This window comes from Spermophilus citellus, assembly GCF_964194105.1.
Source record: "Spermophilus citellus genome assembly, chromosome: 3".
Lineage (NCBI taxonomy): Eukaryota > Metazoa > Chordata > Mammalia > Rodentia > Sciuridae > Spermophilus > Spermophilus citellus.
In genome coordinates this window covers 169,207,057-169,224,183 of record NC_138184.1, presented here as the reverse complement: position 1 = coordinate 169,224,183, position 17,127 = coordinate 169,207,057, and the positions used below count along the sequence as shown (strand labels likewise).

The 17,127-nt window shown below is 35.3% G+C and overlaps 1 protein-coding gene across 2 annotated transcripts in view; it reads left to right on the top strand.

Moving 5' to 3' along the window:
* The window catches only part of GNAI1 (G protein subunit alpha i1), an 83,563-nt gene that overhangs the window by 42,510 nt on the left and 23,926 nt on the right, over positions 1-17,127 (top strand). For both annotated transcript variants that reach the window (XM_081284087.1, XM_081284088.1), the window contains exons 2-3: positions 9,940-9,982; positions 10,076-10,217. In XM_081284087.1, the coding sequence (XP_081140213.1) occupies positions 9,940-9,982; positions 10,076-10,217 (185 nt within the window). The remainder of the gene's footprint in view (positions 1-9,939; positions 9,983-10,075; positions 10,218-17,127) is intronic.

Below are 17,127 nucleotides of genomic sequence, written 5' to 3'. Positions count from 1 at the left end.
TAAGTAAGTTTTGGCTTGTTCTAACAAATTACAGATGCTGTGATACTGCTACCATGCTTTTATAAGAATCCCTATTATATCTGTTTCATTGGATTTGTTAGATTAACCTGCTTTAGATGCCATTTGGAGAAAGAAAAAAAGGATTTGAAATTTCAAAGTAGTACAGTTTTAAAGACAATGGCTAGAAGTGTGCTTAGTTACCAGACATTTGGGAATTAATTAAAAGTGACACAGAACAGTTGGGAACCTGTTAGAATCATGGGTGCTGGTAAAAGATAGAAGATTCCTAGTTCATATGCAAGAAGTACTTCAGTACAGTCATTATAGTCTCCAGAGTCAGCATTTGTGGAGTTGTAACAAGCCTCAGTTCTCTGATGATGACATGAGAGAACCATGTGACGGCTACACCAGCATTAGGTTGTATTATAGTTGAGGAGTCCTGAACTAGGGAGTTCCTCATTTTCTTTGTATATAATGCACAGTAAGTCAGCCTGACCTTTGTTCTGAAGGATGCATTACATTTATTATACTGGACAGTAAACAAACCTTCCTCTGCTCCAGTGGAACACAGTATCTCTATCTCCCAAGGCTGTTCTCTACACACACACTCTTCTGAGGAAATTGTGAACATAGGCAGCCAGTCCTCTGCTCACACATGTTCACAGATGCAAGAGGCCCATCAAAAAGTGTAATTTGACCTAAGAAAAGCTGGTAGTATATATCTGTGACTTATTTACCAGTCCTTAATAGTGAATAGCTTAGCAAAAGCAAGAACAGTTAGACTTTGGACAGAGTGATGCATATGCTCCCCAATGAAGTAAATATATCCCTCTTGAGTGATTCTAAATTATTTTCATAAATGTGTAAACTGTCATAGGGAGCAAATTTAAAAAGTAAAAGTAATCTTACAGTTAGCTAAAGTGAATTGCACTTGCAGTGTGAGTCTTTTTTGGCATACCACTTCTACAGTTGACTTCTAATGACTAATTTTCCCACATCTTTCCACTATGTAAACTACTGTAGCTCGGATTTGTGAAGTGTGTAGTGATTATCATTTGATCTTCACTTGGTGCAAATGCATCATTAACATCTTTTGTTGTTCCCTCATTATCTCAGGATAATTAAAGTAATACTACTTGGCACAGGGTTAGTCCACGACTCTTGGGTCCACAGGACAGAAACAAATTCATATCTGGTTCTCACAAATTGAAAATCAAGGTGGGCTTCTTCCTTGATTATGACTCCAGTCATAGATTTCATGCCTTGCCCATGTCAGTCCTGGAACCTGAACTTAGGGATTCCCAGTTATTTTAATATCTATAATATATAGTAAATCTGCCTGACCTCAAAAGTGTCCCAAGCTGGATGGTAATTACATCTTCCCCCAACTGTGATTTCATTGACAGGTGTAAGCAGTGCTGTCCAAATTCTCATCCCAGCTTTCTCATAGCCTCTCAGTGCCACTTTCCTGTTTGGGCCTCATCTTTTAATATTGTTTTCTGTGACATGATAATGCAAAATGGTGTTTGTGGGCCATTTTTCACATCATACTTTTAGCACTGTGATCTTTCTTGATAACTTTCACATAGAGACCAGATAAGGAATCTGGTTGGTTCCTTATTGTCCTTCTTTTCTTGGGAATAGGGGGAGGAATTTGCTGTATCCAAAAGTGATTGGTGTGTGTGTGTGTGTGTGTGTGTGTGAGAGAGAGAGAGAGAGAGAGAGAGAGAGAGAGAGAGAGAAGTTTTACATATCCTAGTTCATAAAATGTATTGTTTAATGGTTGATAAAAGACCCATAAGCATAAGGAATTTCACTCCCAGTGACATGTTCCTGTGGTCCAGCTGGGGATGCAGCTGTTGTTTTCAGTGGTCAAAAGTCAGGTGATTGATAACCAGATCAGACGGAGTTGTGCATAGGAGGGTCCCTAAGGCATACCGTTGACACTTCTTAAGGATCTTAATGTATCCATAAATACACATCAATACATATTTATGTCTGTCTATAAATACATATTGATATATATATATATATATGTGTATATATATATATATATATGTATGTATATATATATATATATATATATATATATATAAAACATAAGTATCTATAAATACAAACTCAGATATAGATGTTAACATTGTGTGACTGTTAGATATGTGAAGTCATCTAGGTGACTCAGTTTCTCATTTTTATTCCTATACAAATAAAAACACTGAATTAAAAATTGATGCAGAAAACTTTGGACTACCACCATTGTGTTCTCCAGTTCCATTCTTCCTCACCCTCATCTTCTGGGTCTGCAGACCCTAATTGTAGAGAAACATTGGTCTACCAGTTAGGGTTACTGAATCATGACTGTTAAGGCTGTCAGGATGGAGCTTCAAGCGCCACACATTTTTTCTTTATGAAATTGTCCTGTCTTTTTAGGAGTCTTGTGTACACATTTGTTCTTTTTCTTTTCCAAATAATAACCACGTTAACTTTATTCTTCCACAGTTCTGGAGGATAAAGTTCCAAAATTAAGCTGTCAACACACACACATCCTCACACTTTATTTATACACTTATCTGTCTTCAAATATTTAGATTGATTTCATTTTTTAACTATTATAAATGTTCTACAGTAAACATAGTTTTTGAACATTGATTTATTACTCTTGTGTACATTCATTCTTAATATGTATGAAGGTATTATACCTATCTTAGGCATGAATGACTTAGCATGTCATTTTGTGAGGAGTTAAGATTGAGGAAAGTGGATCATCTTGAGGATCTAGATTTTGGGGTTTATGAGTATTGTCAAATTATTCTTATATCCAAGAATTTCAGGTATATCACTCATGCACGTACGTGTATGTGTATACATACATATCCGTATACATGTGTTTATTTAAATATAAGTTTTAAGCTTCTTATAGCTAAATAAAGAAGATCCTAGATTATTCCCCTGCTTGAGCATTACAATTAAAAACAAAATCTTCTCTCATCCTAGAATTCCTCTTCATGAAAGTAATAGAGAATGAAAACATTTATATTATTGAATAAACATTACATCAGAAGGTGGTGTGACTTCTAGGCAACTTGCTAAGAGATTGTAAAGACAGAAAGTAATCTCGCCCTTTGTATAGCCAACCTCGTACAACCTGTTACATACCTGTTGAAAACATGAACAGTAACAGCCCTTAGATAGGAGAACTTGACCCCACCTTTTGTCACACATGCTCGTCCTAAGCGTCCTATACCAGTTGGAGTGACCATCTGTTTTAGGCCAACTGGCCTCATCCAGAGGGAAATAAGCTTCTGGTCTTGAGGAAAGGAGGTAATAAGAAATAGACTCCTACCCTCCCACAGTCACTGAGTGATGGGTCCTTGTGTCTTTGAAGTTTATATTTCAAAGAGGATTCCCAGGCCTTGATAAAGATACTCCACATCATCAAGCTGGCAAAAGGACTGCTTAGTTTTCAAAAGGACACACACACACATATACATATTTATATTTCAAAGAGAGGAAAGCTACTCCTAATTATAGTCTTCCTAAAGTAAATGCTCTAAAGAAAAGGAGGGGGGAATCTTTTTCCTTACTTTTAACTGGAAGAATTAAACCTCTTATTTTTAATTTTTATTTCCTATTATACCCATTATGCCTTTATTTGCTTGTCTCTTAAATAAAAAGAACTTGATATTGCTATTCTTATAGAAGAACTATGATAAATAGAAATGACTTTAAATGCACTTGTAATTTAGTAATCTATTCCATTTAAACTAAATTAAAATTTAGTTTGATTTAGTGTAAACATTTTAAGTTGTTAAAATCTTTATGAATAATTAGAATTTGATGAAGGAAAGTAGTGGTGTCAGGAAAATTCAAATTATTTGAGTAAATCACCATGTTAAATGTGATACTAGGCAGAGAATTGGACAAAGGATGTTCTTTAAAAAATTAATGTATTTGTTTTTAAGGTCAGTGTTTGTTGTTGTTGTTGTTGTTTGGTTGGTTGGTTTTGTTTTTAACCTTTGCCATCAGTTAAAATGTTAAAGCCTCCTATATTGTCTTTTAGTAAAATCAGGGACAGAGACACTCTTTGATAGTCATCTTTATAGTAATAAATTGTATACCTCTATTCAATGAATTGGGATCTAGCTTGATTTGTTTTTCGTTTTCCCTCTCCCTCTGCCTTCCCTTGTCTTCCCTCTCTACATTTCCCTTTTATGGATCCCATTAGTAGGTGGTGCCTCTGGGACCCCAAACTGCAGATGTGTTCCCTCTTGGTGTTATTGTGCTGTCTCCTGTGCCCTTCCAGCATCTGTGCATGCAGTTGTGTTTGTTTTGCTGAGCTCCACTTCACACACCTGCTGGGCTGCACATTTGCTCTCAGAGATGGAATTTTCTCAGCTACTTCCTCCTCCAAGGAGACCTGAGGGAGGGCCACAGACCTGCTAGGAGCAATATGTCCACATTCTCAGCCTCTGGGAGCCTCAGGCCTCCCTTCCCCTCCTCTGAAGGCTACCTCATTCCATAGTGACTAGCTTTATAGGCCATATAGTCACCTTGACTGGTCGGCCCTTATGATCCCAGTGTTCACACACTTTGATCTTTCCTAACTGACACATGCTGTGTAAGGATTTCTTGCTTCTTCTTGAAGTTGCTGTTGGTGGGGTGGGAACATTTTTTATGCCGCTCAGGATTTAAGGGAAGAGTATTAGCCTCCTGGCTGAGTACTGAGTACTTTCTGGACAGAGGTACCCCTTTTTCCCTACCCCTGTCCCTATACCATCCCTTCATAGATTTTTTTTTTAATTGCTTCCTGCCAGTCATGTGACAGTTCCGACTGTGATTGTGGAAAACAATCTTTTAACTCTTTCCTAAGTGCTCTATGGGAAGCCCATCTGTGTTAAGCATGTTGAACCTTTCACCATGCAGCGTTTCTAATTTTTCTGTTAGGAATCTCTCCATATGGAAGTGAGAAAACAGATTACATAAATTGCTAAGCTTGGAGAGGTTTTTGCAGGGTGTCTGCCTCTGGCTATCTATTCCACAGAGTACTTCCTCATTAGTAAAAAAGAAAGTAGGAACCCAGTTAATAAGACTGGTATTTCTTTTCTTTAATGTTAAGCCAATTTCAGAATTTTTGAACCACAAGTCACAGACTGGATGCTTATTGCAACATAAGCTAAGTGTCCCATGTTGTCAGTTATTTTAAAGAGATATAAATCAAATATGAATTTAAAGGTAATATCTAATCTCAGAAGATTATACTTTTTTCTCAGGTTTAAAACTTATCAGTGTTCACATAGTTTAACTGGGAACAGCGTAGTTCTTTACAATTTCTGATTTCCCCCGCTGTGTAGCTCAAACCTCTTGAGCTTATTTATCTCAAACATTTCTCTGGGCTTCCAAGTGGTTTCACTAGAAGGGTGGACTACTCATTGGGGCTCCTGGTGGCTGTGGAATCGTCACCCTCTGTACGGGTCCTAGGATCTGACATGCCCCAGCATGGCAGCTGCTGACTCAGCATTCAGTACTCCAAAAACTGGTGGCCACTTGAAGACAACCCTACTGGAAACTGCCCGCCCTTGCAGGCTTGGTGGACTGCCCCTTGCTTAGAGAGATGTGTGAGCCATAATGCCTGCGATTGTGCTGTGTCCAGAGCCAACTACACTGTGGTTGATTAATAAATAATGGGTTGTTTATCTTGGAATTGTTTATATTGGCAGATGCTCTGAAAGATTCAAAAGCTGTCTGTAAGCGAAGAATGCCCTTTATTGTTTATTCAGTGCCTAATTTTCTATTGAATGTGAGGGTATCTTGGGTGAATTTCTTGAATATCAGACCACAAGTAAATATTCTGCAGTTTTCGCCTCAAATTTTTCAGAGGCCATGTAACTACAACCTGTGGCTGCAAATCGTCTCCAAGGCCTCTGATTTTTTTTTTTTTGTATATATATATATATATATATATATATATATATATAGTGTGTGTGTGTGTGTGTGTGTGTCTGTCTGTCTAAATGTATGTTGGCATGTGTGTTTGTGGCTCCAGGGAGAAAGGGGGCAAAGGGAAAGAGGAAGCCTGGAGTGTTACCATCTAGTTTTGTCCATCACAAATAGCTGAAATAAACTTAAGAGCATTTTTGTTTGGTTGACTGTGTCTAGCACAAGATAGCAGCTGAGAAATCAGATAGGAATGTGTGCACAGTGAAAGGCAGCAAGCATCATGTGTGGAGTGGATCGGACGATTGACACAGGGGATAGAGGATCACCAGGTGACAAGAGGAAGAGAGAAAGTGTATTTGTCAGGGGAAACAGTATTTTTGAAGGCTTGTTGCATGGCCAGCAGCAGTGCTCAGTAATGCTCAGCATAAAACACTGTAGGAATGGCTGGGGAAATGGGGCTCAGGTGATGAAAATCCTGAGTTCTGTCCCTCAGACAGTAATAAATTCCTGCAGGGTGTGTACCTGTGGCAACAGGCTCATCCTGTCTTACCTTTGTCGGTCTCTGCTCAGATGTTCTCAATATCCACCAATTGAGAGGTTTGACATATTGGTTTAATTTAATATAAAGATAGCAGTTACTGTTAAGTGGGAAGGAAGGGTATTTAAGAGGACACTGACTTTGTAAGTGGTCATTTCATTAGTAATATTTTCATGTGAGAGTAGTACAATGGGAGGGACTCATCATAAAGAGACCCTGCATGTGTAAAGAGTGAAGGAGTTTTGAGAAAGGCTTTTTGACTTGTGTGAAAGGAAGATGAAAAAACCCGGTGGACTTTTTGTCTAACATACCATTGCATCCCCCCAGTGTTCACTGTGTTAGGTGTTCAGGGGTGCTGGTTGAACATAATTGCATAAGACAGAGCTGTAGTGACATAAGATGTTTTAAACCTTTTAAAAAATTTATTGATTTTAATGAGGTATATATGACAGCAGAATGCATTTTGATTCATCATACACAATTGCAGCACAACTTTTCATTTCTCTGGTTGTACACGATGTAGCGTTGCACCATATGTGCAGTCATACATGCACCTAGGGTAATGATGTCCATCTCATTGCACCATCTTTCCTGCTGCCATGCCCCTTCCCTCTTCTCCCTCCTCTTTGCCCAATCACAATTTCTCCATTTTCCCCATGACCCTTCGCCATAACAGATCAGCACCCACTTATCAGAGAGAACATCTGGCCTTTGGTGTTTTGGGATTGACTTACTTCACTTACCATGATATTCTCCAACTCCATCCATTTACCTGCAAATGCCATGCTTTTATCCTCTTTTAATGCTGAGTCATATTCCATTGGGTATATATACCGCAGGTTCTTTATCCATTCATCTATTGAAGGGCATCTAGGTTGATTCCACAGTTTAGCTATTGTGAATTGTGCTGCTATAAACATTGATGTGGCTGTGTCCCTGTAGTATACTGTTTTTAAGTCCTTTGGGTATAGTCTGAAGAGGAGAGGGATAGCTGGGTCAAATGGTGATTCCATTCCAAGTTTTCTAGGAATCTCCATACTGCTTTCCAGAGTGGTTACACCCATTTGCAGTCCTACCAGCAATGCATGAGTGTGCCTTTTCCCCCACATCCTCGCCAACCTTATTTGTTGTCTGTATTCTTGATAACTGCCATTCTGACTGGCGTGAGATGAAATCTTATAGTACTTTTGATCTACATTTCTCTAATTACTACAGATGTTGAACATTTTTTCATATATTTGTTGATCAAAAGTATATCTTCTTTTGAGAAGTATCTGTTCAGCTCTTTACCCCATTTATTGATTGGGTTGTTTGTTTTTTTGATGCTAGTTTTTTTTTAGTTCTTTATATATCCAGGAGATTAGTGCTCTATCTGATATGCCTGTGGCAAAATTTGCTCCCAGAATGTAGGCTCTTTCTTCATCATACTGATTGGTTCTTTTGCTGAGAAGAAGCTTTTTAGTTTGAGTCCATCCCATTTATTAATTGTTGATTTTATTTCTTGTGCTTTAGAAGTCTTGTTAAGAAAGTCAGGGCCTAGGGGCTGGGGATGTGGCTCAAGCGGTAGTGTGCTCACCTGGCGTGCATGCGGCCCGGGTTCGATCCTCAGCACCACATACAAACAAAGATGTTGTATCCGCCGAAAAATGAAAAATAAATATTAAAAAATTCTCCCCCTCCCTCCCTCCCTCCACCCCCCCTCAAAAAAAAAAAAAAGTCAGGGCCTAATCTGACATGATGATTTGGGTCTTCTTTTTTCTCTGTTAGGCTCAGGGTCTCTGGAATAATTCCTAGGTCCTTGATCTACTTTGAGTTGAATTTTCTGCATGGTGAGACAGATTTATTTTCATTTTGCTGCATTTGGATTTCCAGTTCTCTCTTACAATTTGTTGAAGAGGCTGTCTTTTATCCAATGTATGTTTTTGGCGCCTTTGTCCTGTATCTCATATAACTTTGTCCAGTTATCTCATATAACTGTATTTATGTGAATTTGTCTTTGTGTCTTCTGTTCTCTACCATTGGTCTACATGTCTATTTTGGTGCCAATGCCATGCTGTTTTTATTACTAGAGCTTTGTAGTATATTTTAAGTACTGGTATTGTGATGCCTCCTTCTTCACTCTTGTTGCTGAGGATTGCTTTGGCAATTTTGGTTCTCTTCTTTTTCTAAATGAATTTCATGATTGCTTTCTCTATTTCTATAAGGGATGATGATGGGATTTTAATTGGAATCACATTGAATCTGTATAGCATTTTGGGTAGTATGGCCATTTTGACAATATTCATTTTGCCTATCCAAGAGCATGAAAGATCTTTCCAACTTCTAAGGTCTTCAATTTCTTTCTTTAATGTTCTATAGTTTTCATTGTAGAGGTCTTTCATCTCTTTTATTGATTCCCAAGCATTTTATTTATTTATTTATTTTTTGAGGCTCTTGTGAATGGGGTAGTTTTCCTAATTTCTCTTTCAGAGGATTCATCACTGATATATATAAATGCATTTGATTTATGGGTATTGATTTTATATTCTGCTACTTTACTGAATTCATTAATTAATTCTAAAAGTTTTTTGGTAGAGTTTTTTGGATCCTCTAAATATAGAATCATGTCATCAGCAAATAATGATAATTTGAGTTCTTCTTTTCCTATTTGTGTTTTAAACTTTATATGCACTTTCTCAGTACCGCTGCCATTCTACTTCACAAGAGCCAAAAGTTAAAACCAATTGGCCAAGCAGTGAAAACATCTGCTGATATGGACTAAAACCTAGAACGAAACTCATTTATAGTGCTTCAGTTTTAATACAAGATGGAACTTGTTAGAGCTTTAGAAGATATACACAAACAACAATGAAAGGATTTTTTCAATTGAGTTTATTGAATTTGAGTATATTATGAAGAAAGAGACAATAGGACTTGCATCTGAAAAAGTTTCCATATATTTTGAATTAATAAAGCTCACTTATTTTTTTAAATAAATCTTATTATATATTTTTAAGGTATACTACATGGCACATAACTAAGTCTCTCAAACACACACACCGAGTCTCAAATGGTTAATACAGTTGAAATTAATATTTCTATCAGCTTATCTAACTATACATTTTTCTCCCATGCCAACAACAGCTATAATTCACTTATTTGACCAAAATTCTCAATACGGGGATGGGTATTTATAGTGGTTAAAGCGCTTGCTCAACATGTACAAGGCCCTGACTTGGTCCCCAGCACCACAAAAGCAAAAACAAAACAAATTTCTAATAAAATAGAAAGAAATCCCAAATATACTACACTATTATGAACTGTAGTACTCATGTTGTATAGTGGGTCTTACACTTGTTCATCCTATGTAGTTGCTGCTTTGTATCTCATTTTCTTAAGAGACCCATAGTGTATATCTGTGTTCTGGGAGTTGGATTTACTTAAGTTGAATGTTGAAATTAGAAATTCTTTATTTTGTTTTTTAGGTGCTGGTGAATCGGGGAAAAGTACAATAGTGAAGCAGATGAAGTAAGTAGATTTAAAACATTGAATTTTTTTTTTAATGATTTAAGTATACCCTTCATCAAAGAAAGTGCTTTTTCTTTGCTTTCATTTCATTAGAATTATTCATGAAGCTGGCTACTCAGAGGAGGAATGTAAGCAGTATAGAGCAGTGGTCTACAGTAACACTATCCAGTCCATCATTGCCATCATTAGGGCCATGGGGCGGTTGAAGATAGACTTTGGTGACTCGGCTCGGGCGGTAAGTTATTTTATTGTAGTAGGCTTGATAAGTAAAAAGAATAACTTGTTAACTAATCAGGACTCTTTTATACAAGGAGTCAAAAGGATAGACGTGAGTCAGGAACTTTAGAAGTGAGTGAAATGAACATATACAGGATAGTTTATTCTCTCCTTCATGGTTATACTTACCTTATCCATCAGGTAATTGGGATAATTCAATAATTATTATTGATGCAATACTTTCTATATAACATGTATCAGGTACCTCTGTTTTTGTATTCATTGGTTTTCTATTACTGTAAAAAATACCTGGCGTAATCAACTTAAAAGGAGAACATGTCTCTTTTGCCTCACAGTTTCAGAGATTTTAGTCCTTGTATGATTGGCCTGTTGCTTTGGGCCTATAGTGAGGAAATACGTCGTGGTGGTAGCAGGTAGCCAAGGAAGCTACTCACCTCATGGCAGCCAAGAATTGAAAAGAGAGAGAAGAAAAGATCAGTTTTCCATGATCCTATTTAAGGGCGTGCCTCCAGTAACCTAAGACCTCCCATTAGGCCCTACCTCCCAATTGTTCCACCACCTCACAATAGCCCCATGGGCAGGGTTCCAGGCCTTTAGCACATGTGGCTTTAGGGGACATTTCAGATACAAACTGTAGCAGTCCCCATAACAATATTTTTGTAGCTAATACATTGTAAACTGCTTACACTAACACAATTTAAAATCTGTTCTTATAATTTAGAATTCTGAAATGACCTACTTATTTGTGTTCATTCCCAGACTACAAAGAAATCTAATCTTGAATAATGAAAACAGTGCAAAAGTTTGCTTATCTTTGCAATAGGAAAGTATTGGCTACTAAAAAACATGTATGAAATTTAAGAGCTAAAGGGGACCTTTGAAGACAAGCTAGTTTCACTCCTTTATTTTCCTAGTAAAGAAAAACTGAAACATAGGAAATATTACAATCTAGAATGATCAAGGCTCTGTGCCTGTGCTTCTTTCTTTGACCCAGTAATTTGTTTTCAGTTTGATTCAAAGCAATACTGGTTGGTACTGTCCACAAAACATTGTTTTTCCCCAGCTCCCATTTGATTGTTTGCTATTTGAGTACTTTACTGATTCTTTTTTAATAACTGTTATAAAACTTAATGAAAAACCTTTAACTGAAGCTTAGCTCTTTTTTTGCACAAAGTATGTATATTATTAATAATACTATGCTGCATTTTTATAGTTCTTTTATCTTTTTATGTTGAGTGTGTGCGCACACGAGCACACACATACGTCTCCTTACTAATACCATGAAGATTTTCTGCATAGAGACTATAACTTTCTGTCTTTCAGTTTGTTGTTGTTGTTGTTTACTTTTAACATCCAGGGAAATTCATGCTTAATAAGGAAGGAAAATGAATAAAACCCATATTAGGAAATATAGGTTAGAGAAATCTAAAATAAACCGGGCTTGATTATGAGTTACTTTAAAATTTTCTTATAAATTACTTTTTTTCCTTTTAAACAAAAATTTTAAAGGCTTTAGCATGTTAATTAAAATTTTCATGTAGATTTTAAGATCCTTTTTAAGAACAAATTTTATTTTTTGAAATTTATGACATTGTCATTGGATATGTATACATAGTAATATTGGTACTATAATGAAATAAATTAACTTACATATCATCTCACACTGAGTGTGTGTTGGGGGTGGGGGAGGCATCTACAATCTTGTTTAACAAAAACCCCTCTTTCAGTTTAATTAGCTATAGTCCTCATGTTGTCAAAAAGAAAGAGATAACAGATTTTGGTGAGGATGTGGAAAAGAGGGAACCCTAGTGCACTCTTGGTAAGAATGCATATTGACTCATCCATTATGAAAACAGTAGGAAGTTTCCAAAGAAATTAAAAATAAAATTATGATCCAGTTATCACTCTTCTGGGTATAAACTAAAAGGAGGCAAAATAACCACTTGATTATGGTATCTGCAGTTCTGTGTTCATTGCATTGTTCATTCAAAATAGCCAAGACAGGGAAACAACCTGTCAGTGGACAAAAAGGTAAAGAGAATGTGATGTGTGTACACATGTGGGGAGACTCGTGCGCGCGCGCACCCACACACACACACACACACACAATGGAATATTGTTCAGACTTTGAAAAGTTTTTTCCTCAACATGAATGAACCTGAAGGGTATTATTTAGTGAAATAAAGCTGGATACAGATAAAAATTTTGCCTGATTTCATTTACATGTAGAACTAAAACCAAGAAAAGTCATCTGTGCAGAATTAGAGAATAAAATAATGATCACCAGGGGCTGGGTGGTGGGGTGCAAGGGAAGGAGGAGACATAGGTCAAAGGGGACAAAGTAGGAGATGTGTAGGATGAAGGAATCTGAAGATACAATGTACAATAGAGGACTGCGGGTCATTTAAAATAATGTATTCATTTATAATTTTTCATTCAACACATGTCCAGTATGTGTTAATGAACAAATGATAAGTGGATAAATTACAGATTGAGTAGTAGGGCAGTACATTGAATAATGTATCAGTATTCTGGACATATATTTCAAAAAAAATCAGCAGAATTATGATTTATTAAAATAATCTTAAAATCTTAGAAATGTTAATCACACTTAACTTTTTAATCTTTATGTAAAAGGAGTACATATAAGGACTCTACTCTTAGATTAAGGAGAAAGAATTAATAAAATTTATACCAATTCCAGTTCCAATTATGGTATTTAAAACATTTTGTCAATAATGTATGCAGTATTCTGCATTCATATCTTGTATGTGGCTATGAAAAAAAAAGATTTGTACCCTATAAGGTGGGAGCTAATGAAGGTTCAGTGCAAAGGCACTCTACCACTGAGCTGCATCACCAGTCCTTTTTTCCTTTTTTTTTGAGACAAGAGTTCTACTAAGTTGCCCAGTCTTGCTTTGAATTTGTAATCCTCTGCCTCAGTTGAGTAGCTGGTTTATAGGTGTGTGCCACTATGCCTGGCTACTGCAAGCAACTTTGAAAGAGGATTTTTTTTTTTCATATTATTCTCTCAAGGAATATTATTTTCATACACCTCCATCACCTTTTTATAAAGTTAATTTCAGCTTAGTTTCAGGAATGACCAGGAATAATCCCTTACCATACCATAATCCCTCACCATAAGCCTTTTCTTATCTTTTCTTTTTTAGTTGGTTTACCTGAGGTTTTGGAATCTAATATGGCCTGCTTTGCATCTGTTTCTTCCTCCTCTCAGACCTTACTTCTGTTGGCCTTTGTGGTCCCTATTAACTCATCCACACAGACACCTATCCTCACACTGTTTGTGATTTGACTCTTCCCTATTGGGTTGCCTTGCCTTTACACACCTCTGAAGAACCACTAGGCCCTCAAAGTTATGTTCAGGGATGTGTAGATGGATTCACTTTGGACCGGAGGTGGGAAGGGAAGTTTGAGCTGGGTATTGAAACAGGAGTAAATAAGGAAAAAGCATTTAGCAAATAAGAAACAGTTTATTCACAGGCAATCTGAATATATTCCTGTTTCTGAAGTATCAGTTCCTAAGTTGAAGGATAATCAGATATTGAATTCTGGTCAGTGCCGTAGATTTGCTTTACAACCTTCTGCATTGTAGCAGCTGTTTCTCCTGTTAACCTCTCTTAGTCTTCTTACAGTGTTCTGTTAAGTTGCTTGTCCTTTTCAAGTGTGTGTGTGTGTGTGGGGGGGGGGGGGGCAAATATTTTTTCCCGTGTTTTTGAAAAACTTCTTGTTAGAGACCTGGGGTTTTATTTGTTTTTGTTTTTCAATCAATTCTAACTTCTGTGTTCCGTCTTCATAGAAAGATAGTCTTCATGTTACAATTATTTTTAAATTTTCATATTTTTCTAGAATGCCTAGTTTTGTTTTTTATATATATTGTTTTGTACACCTCCATTGGAATTGATTCTTGCCAGTAGCCATTTTGAAAATAATCATCCCATTTAGGTAAAAATGCTGCTTTAACATTTGATTTGAACACCTTTTTTTCCCTACTGATAATTTGTTTTTTATTTACCCATCCAACTACTAGCTAAGTTAATTAACCTCTCTAAGCATGTTTCATTAGAAGAGAAATAATGATAACATCTAATTTGCAGGGTTGTTAGGAACAGACAAAAAGAATATAAAGTGTTTAACACATTCTTTGGTCATAATAGATGCCCAATAAAATGTTTGTTGGTTGTTTTATTATTTACAAGTTTTATACAGTCATTATGGTCAGAATCACATTATTTTGATTTCTGTTGCTTCATAGGGTTAATTGGCAGCTAGCAGGTAAAAATCACCTCATCCTGTTGTTGTTTTTAACCAGATATGCTTTTAAGCATTTCTCTTCCATGTGAACTTGAGAATGAATTCTCCTCAACTCTCTTGAAAACAAAACATTTTAAAAACCCAGTTGATATTTCGATTGGAATTACATCTTAAATGTAGAGTGATTTGGTGAGAATTGGCTAAAAAGGTGTAAAATTTTAAGAAATAATGATGACTAATGTGCTATGGTTTGCATCATATTTGGCAGTTAGTAGATTTGCAAAGCAGATTATACATTAGTTATTTAAAATGAGAGAAAACAATTTTTCAAGGCTGGCATAGAGCAATCAAATTTTATACCCAATGTCTTTTTAAAATTTTCTTGAAATGAGGGTGGTTCATTTGTGAATGATAACATATTGACAACATAGTCTGTTATATTTCTAATAATGTTAAGCTGGAGGGTCATTAGTGTGCCTCAGGTACTGGTTACTTAGAACACTGTTGCACAAAATGTGGTCAATGGACCAGTGCCTGTCCCAAGAATGTGTATAAAATGAGGACAGAGTAAGGATAAGTATGTATATGGATTTATAGAAACTGACAGTTATATATAATATAGATCTATATATAAATAATATATAAATAGCATTCAAATATAAATATATAAACATACAAAATATAAAAATGTATATAGATTTATTTAATTATAGTTTTCTAGTAGTATTAGTTACAAAATAAATTAGAAACAGTATAAACCAAAATACATGCCTTGTCCTTCATAACAGCTGGAAAAGCACTTGGAATACCTTATTCTGTAAGGAATAGAAACTTTTCCTTGACTCCACTTAAACAACATCCATTTCTGCCTCAATTCTTAGTGTTCTCTTGCATAATGCTCACTTCTCTGTAATAAATTTGTAATTTATTTTCCTTATTGAGTTGGTTTGTGTATGTCTGTTTGCCAGATTGCCTTTGAGAAAGGTTGTTATCAGTTTACCTTCCAAGCAACGGCCTATGAGGTACCTTTTCTTAAAGTACTCGGGGTAGCCAAAATTTAGGAGTCTTATATTAAACAAAACAAAATAAAACAAACTTTGCTAATTTGCTTTTTGTAAATCTTACATTGATTTAATTTGAATTTTCAATTTTAATATAATTATGTCACTTTCTATATCTTCATTGACTAGATTTTATTTCTCTGTGGCTTGTGTTTTATATATATTTACCCACTGGAGTCTTGGTGTTTTGGTTACCATATTTGCTTGTTTGCACCTACATATGTGTTGACCCTTGTCTGTGATAGAAATTTCTTTCATAATTTGCTTATTGCCTTCAAACTTATGGATACATACATAATTTTTCCTCACATTTTTATTGGTACATTATACTTGTACATACTGATAGGATTTGTTAATACATATTTGTACATGCATGCAGTAGGCAATATAACAAACAATATAATTTGGCCAGTATAACCTCTCCTATTATTTCTTGTATTATGCTTCAATTTAGAACATCCTGTGTCAACCAGAGATTTGATATTTTTAAAGTATTTTAGGGTAGTGAGTTTTAATATTTTTTTGTGTGTTTGTTTTTTAATCCCTTTGAAACTTGTATTTGTTCTGTGCATTGAATAAGATTCAACATTATTTTTCTTTTTATATAACTAATTTTGAATAATTATATCCTTTCCAATTGATTTGTCTTGCTGCCTTATCATAAAAGTGAATTCAGATTTGGAATTGTTTCTCCTATTGACCTATATTAATTCCAGACTGTTCTACATATTATAGGCTTTTAATATCCAATAATATCAGCCCTCTTTCTCCAGTCTTCTTTTTCAAAATGTCTCTAGTTATTTTTAATTTGTTTTTTCTTGATTAATATTTGAGTCATTTATTACAGCTCCTGATTTATATTTGAGACATAAAATGAAGGAACTTATACTTTTATATTGTTTTCGTTTTGAGAAATATCAATATATGCAAAAATGATAGTTACTTGAAAAATAATGTGTGCTTCTAGCACTTCATATTTCTACCTTCCTCATTTCACTTCTTACCACATTCTTCTGTATCTCCATTGACAACAGTTTCTGTTATTCATATAAAGAACATATAAGTATCAATATTTCTTTATTTTATATTTTGAAAATATGTATACATATATAATATTCATGAATAGGCATTAAAATTATATTTGTGTCATACATTTTATAAGTAATTTTCCTTCTTGATATAATGAAGCTTATGCTTCATACTAAATTCACTGCAATTTAGTTAAAATTTTTGCTCTCTGCAATTTAGTTAAAATTAACTTATTTTATTTTTAGGCTTTTTTCCCCTTTTAAACAATCTTATGGAAAAAAAAGAATAATGACTGCCTATTTTCTTGCCTCAAGTCTTTTTTACTTAGATTTGTGTTTTTACAGAAAATGTGTGTTTGACACATACTTGTTTCTTAAAGCAACCCTTTAACATCTTATAATGGGCACCGTGAGCCATGGTGTGATGAACACATTAAAGTTCTTAAGATTTCCTTAAGGATACAATAGAACAGTATAGTTGTTTTAAATTTATTGGAGTAAAATGGTATGCTATATAAGTATGGTAGATTAAATAATGAGAAGTTTT